Genomic DNA, 18,092 nt, shown 5'->3' with positions numbered 1-18,092 from the left:
CCACCCCAAAAACACCCTTGCCAATCTTGACCAAAGACAGTAAACATCCTGAGCAATGGTATTTACTTCCAAAACGATCAGCAGGATAATAAAAAGGAAGGGGTGAGGAGACACTTTTGTTTTCCAAAGCCACGTTATTTCCTTCGTGATTTCTTTAAAAGCCATTTCTTCTCAGTGCCTAGATCCACTTCTTAGAAATAGAAATCTGGCTTTTACCTGTAGTAAAACCATGTCCACTCACCCCACTTTCTTAACATTCGAAGTAAAACCTGAGGCCACAACTTTTGCAATATACAAAGACAATAATTCTAAAAATAAAGTTTCACAAAGCAGTATAGGTCAAATTTAGAGACAAATCTGGGGGTCTAATAAAAAAACTGGACATTTACTGACTTTCTTAAAACACTTACCCACTCTTCCACATTGGGGGGCTGCTCATCATAAATACGTTCCTTGTCCCACAAAATATTTGACTTGTCATACCGGTCCATCTTTCTTCGAGTTTTCACGGCAAAGAAAATTATTAAAGCAAAAGCCATAATAACCATAAACCCCAGCACAATGGCAATGGCCTAAAAAGAGATTAAAGATATTGACATATTTAGCTTTTAATTGCTTACTTTATCCCAACCCACATTCTACAAATACCTAAGGTCCTACTAAATATCTGTTGTTTAACTGCTATAAAACTGATACAAATGGTCACATTTTAGAAATATAAAACCTAGCCCAAATTAGTTCAGCTAAGGCTAGCAACACACACACACACACACACACACACACACACACACACCAACCTTGATTCAATCCTTGGAATGAATATAAATCCCTGTTTTAGAATTACAGAAAACTAGTTCCAAAGCCTGAGCACCAAGGGGCCATATTTTCATAAACAGATGAGAATGACCAATAAATTAACTCATCACTGGTATACTTCTAAAGGGCTGGAAAATGTTATTCTCAGAAGTAGTTTTATTATTATTTTTTTAATATCTTTATTGGAGTATAATTGCTTTACGATGGTTAGTTTCTGCTTTATAACAAAGTGAATCAGTTATACATATACCTATGTCCCCATATCTCTTCCCTCTTGTGTCTCCCTCCCTCCCACCCTCCCTATCCCACCCTTCTAGGTGGTCACAAAGCACCGAGCTGTCAAAAGTAGTTTTCAGTACCCAATCATGCTTATAGCCTTGTTCGTAACACAAGCCTGGCACAACTTTTTACACTGAATGTAAATTTCAGTCTTACCATAAATTATGCAGATACACTCTAACCAAGCTATAAATTAGAGAGAATGGGCTAATGATACATTTAGTCTGTAAGGTTCCTCTGTTTTAGATGTCTTTTGTGTGCTTACTAGAAGAGCCTGTGACAAGGAAACCCTACCCCTGACAGTTCTCCTAGTGTCTGACAGGTATGTTAAGTGGTACACTGGCCTGGAGGCACTTGGGAGTTGAGACAGGTACCAGAGCTCTGGCCTGAATGTCTGGTAACAGGTAACAGGAAGCTCTCTTTGCAGCTGTCTATGTAACAGTGGTATCCTTTTTCAAAGAATACAGGTTTCAGGTAGTCAGAGGACTAAGAGGGATGTCAGTATGGTAAGAAAGGAATACCAGCCCTCAGCCCTATTTACCACAGACACTCTGAATGTCAACAACAAAACCTATATTTCAGTCTTCAAAATAATGGTAGTTATTGGAGAAGGTCTAACCTCCAAAAAGAGACTCATCCTGGTAAAAGAATGAAAATTCCTGGGCCAGTGTACGGAGAAAGAAAAAAAGGAAAAAAAGATTAGTAAGTTAGAAACATTTTCTTAATTAGGATGACTCATGGTTACTGAAAAGCAGGGTTCTCCACCCCACCTGCACATTTGAATCACCTGACAGCTTTTGAAATACTGATTTACACAGTGAAAATTAGAAAACATTTTTATAAGAAATTAAAGAAGACCTAAGTAAATGGAAAGACACCCTATGTTCATGGATCAGAAGACTTATTGTAAATGTGACAATTCTTCTCCCAGCTAGGATTTTGAAGGATTGCGTTGATCTACAAATTCAACATGATCCTAACATTCATGTGAAAATGCAAGAGACCTAGAATCTAGCCAAAAGAATCTTGAAAAAGAAGAACAAAGTTGGAGGACCCCCACTTCCCAATTTCAAAATTGATGACAAAGCTACAGCAATCAAGAAGTGTGGTACTGACCTAAGGATAGAAACACAGGTAATGGAAACAAATTGAGAGTCTAGAAAAAAATCGTCACACTTATGGTCAATTCATTTTTGACAAGGGCATGAAAATAACTCAATGAAGAAACAGTCCTTTCCACAAATAATATGAAGACAACTGGATATCCACATGCAAGAAATGTTGGACCCCTTCCTTATAACATGCCCCAAATTAACTCAAAATGGATCATGGACCTAACTGTTAAGAGCTAAAATTATAAAACTCTTAGAAGAAAACATATAGGAGTAAATCTTTGTGACCTCAAATTAGGCAAAGTGTTTTTAGATACGACACCCTTTTGGGGTGCAAAAGCAATGAAGAAAAATTAAATTAGACCTCACCAAAATTAAAAAACTTTTGTGCAAAGAACATCATCCAGAAAGTGAAAAGAGAATGACAAAATGGAGAGAAAATATTTGCAAATCATATTATAAGGGACTTGTATCCAAATATATAAAATTTCTTACAACTCAATAAATATCCAAATAGCCCAACTAAAAAATGGGCAAAGATTCTGAATAACCGTTTCTCCAAAGAAGATATACTAATAGCCAATAAGCACAAGAAAATATCATTAGCTATCAAGGAAATGCAAATCAAAACCAAAATGAGGTACCACTTCACACCCATTAGCATGGTTAGACTCAGACAAAAACAATGCTGGGGGATGTGGAGAAATTGGAATCCTCTTACATTTCTGGTAAATGTATAATAACGCAACCTCTTTGTAGAACAATGTGACAGTTCCTCAAAAGGTTAAACACAATCTCCGTAAGACCCATCAATTCTACCCCTAGGTATATACTGAACTCAAGAGCCGTTAAAACATAGGTTTCACACAAAAATTCGTAACAGCCAACGTGGAAATAGCCCAAATGTCTGTTAACTGGCGAATAAATAAAATGTGGTATATCCCCACAATGGAACGGTATTCAGCAATAAAAAGGAATGAAGTACTGGTACATGTTCTAACATGGATGCACCTTAAAACATTAATGCTAAGTGAAAGAAGCCAATCATAAAAAAACACATATTGTATGAGTCTGCTTATATGAAATATCCAGAATAGGCAAAACCATAGAACAGGATTAGTGGTTTCTCGATCTGGGGACGGTTAGTGAAATGAGGAGTGACCGCTAATGAGGATGGGGGTTTTTTCTGGGGTAGTGAAAACGTTCTAAGATCAACTGTGGTGATGGTTGCACAACTCTGTGAATATACTAAAAATACTGAACTGTATTTTAAATGGATGAATTAGATGGTATGTTAATCATACCTTAATGACACCCAGCCCTTCTCCCAGTTTCTGATTTAAATAGAAGTGGGGCGTGGCATCAATATCTTTTTAAACATTCCCAAAGTGAATCTATTAAGCATCCCAAGATGAGAGCCTCTGACCCAAGGAAAGAGGGGAGGAAAAAAACAAAACTATCCCTACCTCCTGGGGATCCACCACACAGAAGTGATATAAATATTGATCCACATAGATTCCAGCAGCTGCAGGTGTATAAAACTGGTTGCAGAGGGCATATATTTGTGAACTGTAGAGAGACCCAGATGCCTGGGCAGTTGGGTTGACTCCAATTATATAGACAATTGTGGCAATAAACACCATAATGGCCAGGACAGCACTCACTATTATCACAGTCAAATAATATCTTCTTGTTCTAGATATTTCAGATCTTATAACGCTGGTAACAAATATCACCAATGCAGCCATGAAACAAAAGGCAGCCATGGCCAGTAGGAATCCCTTTGCAGCTCTTGGATCTGTATAGCCTCCTCCATAGCCATAACCGTAGCCATAACCATAGCCATATCCACTTCCGTAGCTACCAAAGCCACTTCCTCCATAAGGGTAGCCAATACCACCTCCTATTAAGGTTCCATAGCCTCTGTCCCAGGCAAGAGTGGAGGCAACACAGGCAAAAATGGCAATGCACATCACGATAATAAGCATAGACAGAATCCGAATCACTCCTGGAGGAGAGGTCCATTTGTAGAAGTGGAGAATTTCATCTTCCGGGTAGAAAGAATACGCTGGCTGAGAGAGCATTGGTCGAATGTGCATCTCTCCACCATATACGTCATTGCTTGGTGCATAATGATTGGGTTTGCTGAAAAGCACATGAAAATTTTAAGTTAGCAATTTGTAGTGCTGAGCAGAAAGAACAAATAAAGTACCTGGAATAATCTGAACAAACCACTGGCAAATAAAACTATTATTTGTACTGTTCCACTGTAATGGGGCAATCTGTATCCTCCCACACCCCTACCAAATTCAAATATCAAAATCCTAACCCCCGGACTTACCCAGTGGCACAGTGGTTAAGAATTCGCCTGCCAATGCAGGGGACACAGGTTCGAGCCCTGGTCCAGGAAGATCCCACATGCCGCGGAACAACTAAGCCCGTGCGCCACAACTACTGAGCCTGCGCTCTAGAGCCCGCGTGCCCAGAGCCTGCACACCACAACGAAGAGTAGCCCCCGCTTGCTGCAACTAGAGAAAGCCCACGCGCAGCAACGAAGACCCAACACAGCCAAAAATAAATAAATAAATAAATAAATAAATAAATAAATAAATAAATAAATTTTTTTAAAAAAGAGGCCCCAGAGACCTCTCTCACCCCTTCTACAGTGTGAGGATACAAGAAGTCTGCAATCTGGAAGATGGCCTCCACCAGAACCGGACCGTGTTTGCACCATATCTTGGGCTTCCAGCCTCCAGACTGTGAGAAATAAGCTTCTGTTGTTTATAAGCCACCCAGTCTATGGTACTCTATTACAGTAGCCCCAACTGACTCAGACACCCATTGAACAGTAAACATATCTGTGCATGATGCATCAGAATCACCTGGGGGGTTTGTTGGCCCTCATCCCCAGAGCTGCTGAGTCTGCAGGTCTGGGGTAGAACAAGTTTCTAGATGCTGTTGATGCTGCAGTCTGGAAACCATACATTGAGAATGACTGCTTAGTTTCTACGGAACAGAGGTTCTCAAATTTTGCAGCATGTTAGAATCACCTGGGGATGTATAAAATCCCCAGACGGAGCACTCCAGACCAGTTAAATCATAATCCCTGGGGATGGGACCCAGGGAGTTTAGAACAGTGGTATCAGCCCTTTTGCCTTTGTGACTGAAGACCGATTCCTTCAGACTTGACACTTACAGTGGCCTCCACTGTGTCACGTGTAAATCCTGGCAGCCTCGCTCTCTTACCTAAGAAAGCACATTCATTCACTTATTCATTTGGCGGCTATTTACTGGAGTTGCCAGGCTGATGCGTGCTGGGCTCTGTGCTAGGTACTGGGGATACAACAGTGAACAGGACAGCCTCAGTCCAGGTCCATCACAGAGTACAGTCTGTCAGGGCAGTAAGACATTAAACGAAGCACTACATGAACTACAGCCAGTTAAGACAAGAGCTACAAAGTGGATCAGTTACCAACGAGGGCTCATCAGAACGGTGGCTAATCAGATCAGAATCTCCTTTATAGGGCTTCCCTGGTGGCGCAGTGGTTGAGAATCTGCCTGCTAATGCAGGGGACACGGGTTCGAGCCCTGGTCTGGGAAGATCCCACATGCCACGGAGCAGCTGGGCCCGTGAGCCACAACTACTGAGCCTGCGCATCTGGAGCCTGTGCTCCGCGACGGGAGGGGCCGCGACAGTGAGAGGCCCGCGCACCGCGATGAAGAGCGGTCCCCGCACCGCGATGAAGAGTGGCCCCCGCTTGCCGCAACTGGAGAAAGCCCTCGCACGAACCGAAGACCCAACACAGCCAAAAATAAATAAATAAATAAATAAGAAAATCCTTAAAAAAAAAAAAAAAAAAAAGAATCTCCTTTATAAAAATACCTTGCAAACTCCAGTAATTTAATGATAAACACACAGCTTGTAACAGACACACTGATGCGTGGACACCTTGAATCTAAAAACTGTGGGCCCTGGCGAGGCAAAATTCAATTCCTAAACCAACTAAAGCCCCTTCTGTTTTTGTCATTATCTCTATAGACCGCCTTCCTCACTCCAAAGGGGACATCTTACTACTGGGTGCCACTAACCGTAGGAATCAGAACTACCTGAGTACCGTAAATGAGAATGAAAAGGAAATGGAGAAACTGGAGAGAACAATGAAAATGTCAAGGAAGAAAATTCAGTAAAACATTCTACTTAGATACTTGGGTTGTTTCCATTTGGGGCTGTCATGAACAGCGTAGCTCTGACACAGTCTCCAACATACATCCTGATACACACAGGCACTTTTTTTTAGGGTATATATCCAGGAGTAGAATTTCTGGGTCAAATTTTTTTTTTTAATTTTCAGCTCTACTAGACAATGTCAAACTGTTTTCCAAAGTGACTGATTCGCTTATACTCCCATTAACAGTGTAATGTTCACAGAAACATTGCTTATGATAACGCCAAGCTGGAAACAGTCCAAACGTCTGCCTACAGTGCCATGGGTAACTGTGATAGAGCCTCACAATGGAATGCTACGGAGCTGTGCTCTTATGACAGCCGCTAGCCGCACAGATGGACGGAGCACTTGAAATGCGGCCAGTCCCAAATGAGATGTGCTGTGAAGTGTAAAACACAAAGTGCTCATAGTATGAGGGAGGAATGTAACATCAGCAGGAGAGAACCCTAGTACTGACTATGGATTTTCAGTGATAATGATGTGTCAATGTAGGTTCCTCAGTTGTAACAAATGCACCACTCTGGTGGGGATGTTGATAGTGGGGAAGCTATGCATGTGTGGGCAGGGGGCCTATAGGAAATCTCTGTACATGTCTCTCAATTGTGCTGTGAACCTAGAACTGCTCTAAAAAATAAACACTGCTAAAAAAAGAATATAAACTATCTTGTAAACCAGTGTTTATATCAATCACATGTTGAAATGATAACATTTTGGATATATTGAGTTAAGTGAAATATATTAGTAAAATTAATTTCTTTTTAATACGGTTACAAGAAAACATGAAACTACATATATGGTTCACACTATATTTTTTTAGCACTGCTCTGAAGCAAAAAAATGAACTACAAATTCATGTAGATAAATCTTACAAGTTGAAAGAAACAAAGCAGAAAAGAATACATACAGCATATTACGTTCATACAAAGTTTAAGAACAAGTAAAACTAAACTATATTGTTCAGGATGTACAAAGTGGTAAAATAATAGAGAAAAGCAAGTGATGTCCATATGTCAGAACAGTGGTTTCCACAGGAAGGAGAGGACACAGGCAAAGACTGAGGTGCTCTATTTCTTGACTGAGATGATGATTTTGCTTTGTATTTATTCATCATTTTATATGCATATTCTGTGCCCTTTTCTATAAGTATATTTCACCACTGTTTACAAAAATAAGTATGAGGTTAATGGAGCACTACTCAGTTACTATATTCTCCAGCATATCTCATTGCCATAAACAACTGTGTCCCTACCACATTCAGGTATCGGTCAGGAGGCTATGTAATAGAAGCACATCCCCTTAACTACAGTTATCAGAATTAAAGCTACAAACTACTTAAAGGAGGAAACCCCTATCAATGTTTGACAGCAAATTTAAAACTTAAGAATTCATTGTTAAATCTCCAAATGGCTAAAGACACCAAGAACCCTCAACTTTCTTTTTTTTTTTTTTTTTTTTTCTCAATGGACATTTTCTACTTTGGGGAGTTTTTTATTTTTATTTTTTTATTTTTTATTTTTTATTTATTTATTTATTTTTTTAAAGGAACTTTTTTTTAATTTTTATTTATTCATTTATTTATTTATTCATTCATTTATGGCTGTGTTGGGTCTTCGTTTCTGTGCGAGGGCGTTCTCCAGTTGCGGCAAGTGGGGGCCACGCTTCATCGTGGTGAGCGGGCCTCTCACTGTAGTGGCCTCTCTTATTGCGGAGCACAGGCTCCAGACGCGCAGGCTCAGCAATTGTGGCTCACAGGCCTAGTCACTCCGCGGCATGTGGGATCTTCCCAGACCAGGGCTCGAACCCGTGTCCCCTGCATTGGCAGGCAGATTCTCAACCACTGCGCCACCAGGGAAGCCCTATTTTTTTTTAATTAATTTATTTTTATTTTTGGTTGCGTTGAGTCTTCGTTTCTGTGCGAGGGCTTTCTCTAGTTACGGCAAGTGGGGGCCACTCTTCATCGCGGTGCGCGGGCCTCTCACTATCGTGGCCTCTCTTGTTGCGGAGCACAGGCTCCAGACGCGCAGGCTCTGTAATTGTGGCTCACGGGCCTAGTTGCTCCGCAGCATGCGGGATCTTCCCAGACCAGGGCTCAAACCCGTATCCCCTGCATTGGCAGGCAGATTCTCAACCACTGCGCCACCAGGGAAGCCCCATGTTTCTTGTTTTAATATAATTAAGGAATCACTTAAAATTAACAATGTGGAAAACATTATTGCTAAGTGAAAGAAGTCAGTCACAAAAGACCAAACATTGTATGATTCCATTTCTATGAAATATCCAGAATGGACAAATCTAGAAACAAAGTGGACTGGTGGTTGCCTAGTACTGGGGGGAAATGGGGAATGACCACTAACGGATAGAGGGGTTTCTTTGGGAAGGGGATGATGAAAATATTCTAAAACTGATTGCGGTAATGGTTGCACAACTCTGTGGATACACCCAAACCAATGAACTGCCCATTCTAAATGGGTGAATTGTCAGGTGTGTGACTTATACCTCAATAAAGGTGTTATCTGAAAAACTGACAATCTATTGCCAACAGTCATCTAAAAAAGGCATTAATATGGCAGCTTCATACCACTTGTGAAAAACAAAAAGGAACAAATATACACACAAATATAAGCCTAGACTATATTAGAGCAAACATTAAAATCAAGTGATAATAGCTCCCACTGCAGAAAAAAGCTGTCATCCTGAAAGTTATAGGTAAGAGGGAAACTCACTCTTCACTGCATACCCTTTGGTTCAATTTGATTTTACAAATCAACCAAACACATAACAGTTTTATTTTATTTTATTCTATTCTATTTTATAGCAAACACATAACAGATGAAAGTTTCAACTACACCTTTTTTTTTTTTTTTTTTTTTACATGTAATAGACTTAAAAAAAAAGAAAAGGGGAATCCCCTGGTGGTCCAGTGGTTAGGACTCCATGCTCTCACTGCCGAGGGCCTGGGTTCAATCCCTGGTCAGGGAACTCAAATCCCACAAGCTGCGAGGCTCAGTCAAAGAAAAAGAAAAAGACTTACGTATTTACTTACAATTCATCAGGTCTATAAGGAGGTGGACTTTCAAGAGGCCTGGATGACATGGCTGATGTCAGTGGTCACCTGATCTTCAGGATGAGCAATGCCCCGTAGCTCCCAAGATAAGCCAATCTAAGCAACATAAGTAGGGTAATGACATTACTACTGAGCTCATAGTTTCCTTGCATCACTAAGAAAACTAATGATATCAATCTCAAGTGACCTCTCACTCCATGGTTATTTCTCTTGTCCTTTCCACTGTCATTTTTACACACTGGACCATTAATTCTTTGAGCACAAGAAAGCATTGAGTGTAGGACTCATTCGGCCTGGTAGCCCCCAGGGCACCTAGCACCATGCTCTGCACATCACTGGCATATGAATATTGTTTAAACTTGAAATTTAAAGTTGCAATAATGAAAATTTCACAAAGCTTTTTACAGCATAGGCAAATGTGGTATTTTTTAAAATAGTCACTTCAAAGAACACAAATAAAGATGTATAAAAGATAAAATTTCTTAAAATACATTTATTCTGTTTCATATTACTTTTCAAAGTTCATATAAAATGAGAATGCATATGGAAGGGCATACATAGCTGTGTCCAGCATATACCAGCCCTTCAATGTTAACTAAAGCATAATCTGGTTTAAAAGTATGCTTTTATCATTAAAAAGGGTTACAAAAAGCATCTATAAATAGTACGATTATGGACATTTTTCCCTTATCTCCTTTTCCAAGTCTTCAAAATGGAATATAATTTTCAAAAAAGGAAAAACATCACACACTGTATTAAAGAGTCCTCTTCACTAAGAGAAGAGCAGAATAATTTTCTTCTAAGATTCCTCAGAACAAAAATCCCTGAACATCTGAGAGGCAATTTCACTCAATCAACAAGTATTTATTAAATGCCTACACTGTACCATAGGAGCCCGTGGAAGTTAAGTATGAGACCAAGTTCTCCCGAAGGTCACGCACAAAGAAAACAGCATCTACAACAGGCATTATTTAGGGCTGAACTACATGATTAAGTGCAGTTTGGAGATAACAGGGAAGACTTACAAAGAAAGAGCCGGAAGCTTGGGGGTGGATGGTGGGAAGGACATGAGAAAGATATATAACCGGAGTATATTAAAGTGTCTAATATTTTTTCCTTTTCAAATAAGGGTTGTGTAATCATACATTACTATGTTTGGAACAGTAAATCAATTCAAACTCTTTAAACTTTGTTCTTTAAAATCAACAGCAACTATCCTCCACATCCTTAAGAATAGTCAATTACAAATTTCTCGGAATAAAATATTGCCCAAATGTATCTAGGTGAAACCTCAAAGACGGAAATATATTAAATGTTAGTAATGCCAACACAACTAGAATAATTTTCCAAACACAGTGAGGAAAGACAACTTCTCTACATTCTTTTATTTCTAAAAACTGCTTTATTGAAGTATAACACACAGAAAAGTGCACAAATCTAAGTGTATACAGCCCTGTAACTAGCACCCAAACACACATACAGATGAGCAATTTAGGCCAAAATATTACAGTGCTATGAAAGAGTGAAAGTCCAGATTAACTGTCTTCCTAAATTGATGTTCAGAAAAAGAACATTAAGGAAAACTGAATTTAAACACTATTAAATATGGAACCCTATTTCTGAAGCTGAATGTCAAATACTGACACACTGACCTTAGAGGAATCTTACCTCTTCTATAACTAGGTCTCACTCATTCAAGACTATGCCAAAAATTCCAGGCTCAACGGTAGTTCTTAAAAATCCTAAATTAATCCAGACTCAGGCTGAAGTTTTGTTTTGTCGAAAATCCAGCAAACAAAATCCCTTTCCAAACTTCTATTTCCTGGAGTTTGTCATGTCTCCCCTAAGAGCAGAGGTTTTAAATTGTGAAGCAAATAATTTCAGAAAATTAATTAAGAACAAGCCAGGACTTCCCTGGTGGTCCAGAGGGTAAGACTCCATCCCAAAGCAGGGGGCCTGGGTTCAACCCCTGGTCAGGAAACTAGATCCCACACGCATGCCACAACAACAACAAAAAATCCGTATGCAGCAACTAAGACCTGGAGCAGCCTAAATAAATAAATAAAAATAAATCTTAAAGAACAAGGGGCTTCCCTGGTGGCGCAGTGGTTGAGAACCTGCCTGCCAATGCAGGGGACACGGGTTCGAGCCCTGGTCTGGGAAGATCCCACATGCCGCGGAGCAACTAGGCCCGTGAGCCACAACTACTGAGCCTGCGCGTCTGGAGCCTGTGCTCCGCAACAAGAGAGGCCGCGACAGTGAGAGGCCCGCGCACCGCGATGAAGAGTGGCCCCCACTTGCCGCAACTAGAGAAAGCCCTCGCACAGAAACGAAGACCCAACACAGCCATAAAATAAATAAATAAATAAATAAAACCAAAGTTAAAAAAAAAAAAAAAAGAACAAGTCATGCCAAATCAATTTCATTTTCTTTTTTGAGAAGGTTACCAGACTGGTAGATGAGGGGAATACAGAGAGAATGCTGAGAATCTTGGACACGTCCTCGTGTAACAGAGTGTGGGTAGGCAGATTCCTACGGGGCTGAATAATGGAAGCTAATTTGGATGAATGAATGAACCATTTATGTCCATCTGGAAGGAGGTATCAAGTCGTGACCACAGACAAAGTGGACAAGTGTATCCAGATTTGCAGCTGACAAGACACTGGAAAGGACAGGTAACCCACTGGCTACAAGTACATCGACACGGATCAAGGTCTCTGTAAGGCTAAAATGATGAGCTAAAACAAACCTAGTTAAAAGCTCACAATCTGAGGGGACAAATTCTTCTCTTCTGTGAGCATCGCTACCTTCCTGTGTCAAAGAGGGGGATAATCCTGACCTCTGGACTGGGATAAATAGGTAAGATAATGTATTAAAGAAGATGAGCAAAAAGCATTTACAGCAAGGTGATTATTCTGAAGGTGAGAAATTTCAGTGTTTAGGCACTTAGGTATATTGTATCCATTTTCAAATACTGGTGGCAGGATAAATCATTTTAAATACGTAAAACTCAATTTTTAAAAACTAATAGTATAAGTACTAGATAACGGAAATCTGGCTTAATAACTGTTCATTTTTATAAGTTTATTTCCTTGATCAGAATTTCAACAAAAGCTAACAAGCTATCCCAAACTTACCCAGTATTTACAGAGATAGTGCTTAGATCTAGGAATGATACAGTTATTAAAAAGAAACAAACCTATAAAAAATAATAAAATCAAAAAAAAAAAAAAAAGAAACAAACAAACCCCTGCAGAACTGTGAAATCTGAACATCATGTTCCAACTAGGTGCCTCTCCAGGAGGCAGACTTAGATTGTTAAAGATCTAGAAAAACCATGTCTTAGGACAAATGACTGGAAAAACAGGAAATGTTTGGCCTGGAGAACTCAACATTAGAAGGACCACTATGGCAGCCTTCAAATAGCTGTAGAGCTGTCTTTGTAGTCCTAGAAATGGTTCCTTTAAAAAAAAAAAAAAAACACTCCAGAGGGTCAGATCTCATCTCAACGTTAGGAAGTCTCTCCACACACCCTCCCAAAATAACAAATAACAATTTGACCTCATGCCATTTATGCCAAGCTTGTTTGGTATTTGCAGGGGGTGGGGAGAAGTGGACCAGAGGACTTCTAAGGTATCTTTCAAGGCAGCCTGTGACTGGGTTTTAAGGTAAGGCAAGAGGAAACAGAGGACCAAGAACGCTGCCCAATGCCCAGCACGGCAACATGAACAATATCTGGTCAATAAGTGTATGTTGAATGAAGGAAAACATGAGAAGTGAAAAGGCCACAGGATCTGGCTGAAGGGGCTCACTGGTCACCTTCACAGAACCTTCGCAGAAACTGTGTCGTAAGAATGATAGGGACAAAAGTCAAACAGCTGACTCAGAGTCAGGGCCAAAAGGGAAGCAGTTGACCCTTACTGAATATGTTAAGTTGATGTTAAAGTATAAAAAGTTCTCTTTGAAAATATTTACTGGCCAAAAAAATCTTAGAAAACTAAGTTAAGATAAAAAAGGAAAGCTGGGACTTCGTGGTGGCACAGTATATAAGACTCCACACTCCCACTGCAGGGGGCTCGGGTTCGATCCCTGGTCAGGGAACTAGATCCCACATGTGTGCTGCAACTAAGAATTCGCATGCCACAACTAAGGAGCCCGTGTGCCGCAGTTAAGAAGCCCGCCGGCTGCAACTAAGACACGACGCAACCAAATAGAAATAAATAAATAAGTAAATAGTTTTTAAAAAGGAAAGCCTGAAAATGCTATGCTTCAAAAGTATTCTTTAAAGCAAACTGTCAACAAGTAAAAATAAATAAACACTATTATATTTAAGGGCAGTCTGTTCCTTTTCGATCACATGCCTTTCATTAACTTGCTTTTAATAAGTTTTTTATGTTTATATTAAATGATTCTATTTAGATTTTGAAATTAGGCAGATTTTGAAATAGACTAGCTCTGAGTCAGAAGCCACATTTTATTTTATTTATTTATTTTTTTTTAAAGGATTTTCTTATTTATTTATTTATTTATTTATTTATTTTTGGCTGTGTTGGGTCTTCGGTTCGTGCGAGGGCTTTCTCCAGTTGCGGCAAGCGGGGGCCACTCTTCATCGCGGTGCGGGGACCGCTCTTCATCGCGGTGCGCGGGCCTTTCTCTATCGCGGCCCCTCCCGTCACGGGGCACAGGCTCCAGACGCGCAGGCTCAGCAATTGTGGCTCACGGGCCCAGCTGCTCCGTGGCATGTGGGATCTTCCCAGACCAGGGCTCGAACCCGTGTCCCCTGCATTAGCAGGCAGATTCTCAACCACTGCGCCACCAGGGAAGCCCAAAAGCCACATTTTAAATTCGCTCTCCAGCTGATTTTTAACCACGCCATATATTTTGAGAATCATTGCCTAGAATAAAGGCATCAATCCAAGGAGGGCCTTGATCCTGAGGGTTTCCTGTTTAGAACGCCCAGATCTTTACATGGCAGGCACCTCCCGATCAGGTCTCAGCTCAAATGTCACCTCCTCAGAGAAGTCCTCCCAGTTACTCATTCCATCCACCAAACCAATTTATTTTCAGAGCAAATTTCCCCTCTAATTATTTTTTTCTTTCTTTCTTTCTTTTAAACTGCTACCATCTCCACCCCAAAAGGAATACCAGCTTCCCAAGCACTTAAATGTCTGTCTTGATCATCACTCTCATTCCTGATCCCTAGATCTAGTCCCTGGTACAAAGGGATGCTCAATCAATATTTGATTTATAAAATCAACAGCCCAAATTAGAGTTGGGATTTCAATCCAGCAGTGAATGCCTTGAAGCTCTTCACATAACTAACACCCAGGAAATACAATCCTTCAAGTTAAGTTCAAGAAAAGTAGTTAAGTGCTTACAGTGTGAGGGAAAGGGAGAAAAAAGGGTCAAACTCACAACTGTACAGGCATCACCTGGGAACTTATTAGAAAGGCAGAATTCCAGGCTCCACCTTTGACCTATGAATCAGAATCTGTATTTTAATAAGATCCCCAGATGATTCATACCACATTCAAGATTGGAAAGCATGAAGGTACAGAACAGCTGCAACCCTGGAGGCGAATTTTGTGAAAAGGTGTAACAATGGTCTTTTTACTCCAATAGTTCCATAAATAGTAATGTGGATGAAAAAAGCCCACTAAAATTCTAATCAAGTAAGCCTTGAAATGCAACTAAAGAAAACTTCCCTCTGGGAGGTTCCTGGGAAGGTGAAAGACATACCAGTTACTTTACATGGTTGAAAGCAATCTTCTATCATTTTGAAAGGGCAATAACTACAGCATTATCTTTAGAAGAAAACAAGAAAAGTTTTACCTTTACATCAAGCAAGATGGGGAACACTTATATGAGGCCATAAGGACTAGTCAAAGGTAGAGAATTCCAGAAAAACTCCCCAAATCTGGTTCTCACGCTGGAATATCAAGGACTGTTGCTTTAATGATATACCTTCCCTGATTAGCTGAAGTAGTTTTCAAGCCAGCCCATTTGTAACATGTTTCCCCTACCCGGTGTTTACTCACTTTTAAAATGGAGTAGATAAGATCTAGCTTTTAGACATGCTGGGGTGATTACATGATATAAAGCACAACAGGCTTTTAGCACAGTGCCTTACACATAGGAGGCAATGCTCATCGTTTCCCTAAATTGCCTGGAAGTTGTGGAAATCTCGCTCTCCTCCCCTCCATATTCTAACAAAGAAGGTGCCAAATAACCAACTAAATGCAAAACTACAAAAAAAAAGGGCTGCTGCTTTGTCCGAGGAGATATCAATTACTGTGGCGCCACCTTTTAAAATGTCTATTTTAAAACACCAGGAAAAGAAAATAAAGATTCAATACGTACAGTGCAAAAGTAAACATTGCTACACTAGGGAATACACAGTTTGAGAAATTCACCTCTGTCTGGAAAGAACCAGTTTTCAATCACAAAAAAAACACAAGTGCCTTAATGGGAAGGGGTTCTCTTTTCCCGGGATCCCAATAATACACCTGTTGTGCATGAGGGCCACACACTAACCTGGAAGGCTGCCTCCTCCCCGCCCTGGGTCATTTCCCAGGTGGGCAGGTTGCCCGGCCAGCCCCAGGGCCGGCCCGAGGATGCCGTGCCTCTCCTCCGGCTCAGCTGCTTCACCTGGGACACGAGGGGCTTGGCCTTGCTCTCCCAGCCGCAAGGTGCAGAGGCCATTTTGGCCCCTCATCCCACCTGCCCCGCACACTTCCTCCAACGCAGGCAACATGTCGGCTGCGCGCGGGGCCTGCCCTTCCCGGGGTCTCAAGACCCGGCGGCCTGGCCGAGAGCAGGTCCCGGCGGCCGTGCGCCCCCGCAGCGCCCAGGAGCACCCCGGACGGTGCGCGCCCACGCTGGCCGAGCAGGGACGGCCCCGAGGCAGGTCCGCCAGTCTCGCGGCGGCCTTTAGGTCACGGGTGAGAATCCCATGCGTGAGCGGCTTCCCTCGAAGTACAGCTTCATTCGAAATTAAATCCCCGCCCCCCAGCTTAAATCGACGCGGGCTCACACAGCTCCCACCAAGGGGGTTGAAAACAGCCGATCGGCCCGCCCCAGGTCTCCAGGAATACTGCACGGATTAAACCCGGCCACCCCCTCTCCTCCAGAGACACCCAAAACGGGTGGGATGGGGGCGGAGAACAGCAGGCTCCCCTCGGAGTCCGAGCCGCCCCGCCCCGGCCAGCGAGCGGCCCCTTTGCTCCAGCTTTCAAGCTCAGGGCCCTCTCCCCGAGGACCTCCCAGAACCGCAGCCCGGAGAGCTGGGCGCAGGATTCTCGTTGTTCACCAACCTCCCGCCGGCCCCCAGGAAAGCGAAAAGTTGCCCGCGCCGCCTAGACACTGGTGGCTTTAAGCGTTTCCGCCGAAGGAGCTGACGGGCAGCTCCAAGCGGCCCCTCGCCCCTGGGAGGCAGCCTCCAAGTTCGCCCGGCGCGGCTCTCTCCGCCGCCCCGTGCCTCTCCGGTTCCCGCGAGTCTCAGCCCAGGAGCGAAACCGCCACCGAAACCAGCGCTGGGCGTCCTCCCCCTGCGCCTCCCCTACAAGACCGGGGGGCCTTGGTCCCCCCCGTGCGACCCAGGCGCCGCGCCCGGCTCTCACCTCCTCACTGCAGCCGGGCCCAACCCACCAAGGACGGCGGGAGCCCAGGAGCGCGCTCACCTGGAGGGCGCACCTGACGACGTGCAGACAGCCACCTCTCAGCCGGGACTCCGCAGGGGACCCAGCCCTCCTCCTCTCCCTCCCCCTCCTCCCCTCCCCCCACCCACCCCGCCGTCCTGCCCCCGGGCATGCGCACCAACCCCAGGTCCGGGGGCTGGAGGTTCGTGGCCACGCGCCTGCGAGCCGCGCCGGCGAGCCTCACCTGCTGCACCCGGCTCGGGCTCCTCGGCGATCTGGCTAGTTCTCCCCGGAGTCCCGCCGCCTCCGCCAGACGAAGGAGAAAGGGGGAGGTGGACGCGGGCGAGAAGGAGTGGTGTGGCGGCCTCCTCCCTCTGTGACCCATTCACCTGAAACTCCGATGGGAGAGGGAAGGGAGCCGTGTGGAAGGAGGCGGGAGGAACCGGCCTTTCCCCGCACACCCTTGCCGCTCCCGGCCTTAAAGGAACAGCGTGGCGTTTCTGCCCGGGTGGGCGGGGACGGATAGCAGAGGGGTGGCGTGGGGTAGAGGCTTGGGCTCCCCGAGGGTGGAGGGTGGCCCTGGACCACTCTAGGGAGCGCTCGGAGCTCCGCGGGCTTCGGGTAGAAGTGCGGAGTGTTTGGTGTGTGAGGTCTGGAGGGGACCGTTCCTCCTGACGAGTGTTCAAGGGTGCTCAGCACTTTGGCAGGAAAAGCACGACCTGACACAAAACTTTCCTGCTCCAAAACTTTGGTTAAAGTTTTGTTGGAAAGAAGCATCTAGATGTGGGAGATTTTCAAAAGTCATGCGTAAATTTAGGAACTGTTTCTGAATCTCTGGATCCAGTAAAAGACCATTACTCAGTGGTTCAGTGAAGGTGACGTATTGTAGATACTGGTGTCGGTAAATTTGCCATCAAAATTCAGTGTATACTAAGATATACGTTATTACCATTTCTGG

The 18,092-nt window shown here is 43.1% G+C and overlaps 1 protein-coding gene across 7 annotated transcripts in view; it reads right to left on the bottom strand.

Annotated features, from left to right (window-relative positions):
- OCLN (occludin) overlaps positions 1–17,580 on the bottom strand; it is a 47,526-nt gene extending 29,946 nt beyond the window's left edge. The window contains exons 1-4 of one of the 7 annotated variants that reach the window (XM_057541500.1): positions 17,379–17,580; positions 9,477–9,593; positions 3,674–4,352; positions 411–572 (exon numbers count right to left, since the gene is read on the bottom strand). In XM_057541500.1, coding sequence (XP_057397483.1) covers positions 411–572; positions 3,674–4,352; positions 9,477–9,526 — 891 coding nt within the window. In that variant the 5' untranslated portion in view covers positions 9,527–9,593; positions 17,379–17,580. Of the gene's footprint in view, positions 1–410; positions 573–3,673; positions 4,353–9,476; positions 9,594–15,329; positions 15,351–16,031; positions 16,507–16,810; positions 16,938–17,116; positions 17,258–17,378 lie in introns of those variants that run through there. The other 6 variants (XM_007175964.3, XM_007175968.2, XM_007175966.3 and 3 more) reach the window with 6 other exon arrangements.
- Between the last annotated feature and the right edge of the window lie 512 nt (positions 17,581–18,092).

This window comes from Balaenoptera acutorostrata, chromosome 2, assembly GCF_949987535.1.
Source record: "Balaenoptera acutorostrata chromosome 2, mBalAcu1.1, whole genome shotgun sequence".
NCBI lineage: Eukaryota > Metazoa > Chordata > Mammalia > Artiodactyla > Balaenopteridae > Balaenoptera > Balaenoptera acutorostrata.
This window is presented reverse-complemented; position numbering and strand designations above follow the sequence as displayed.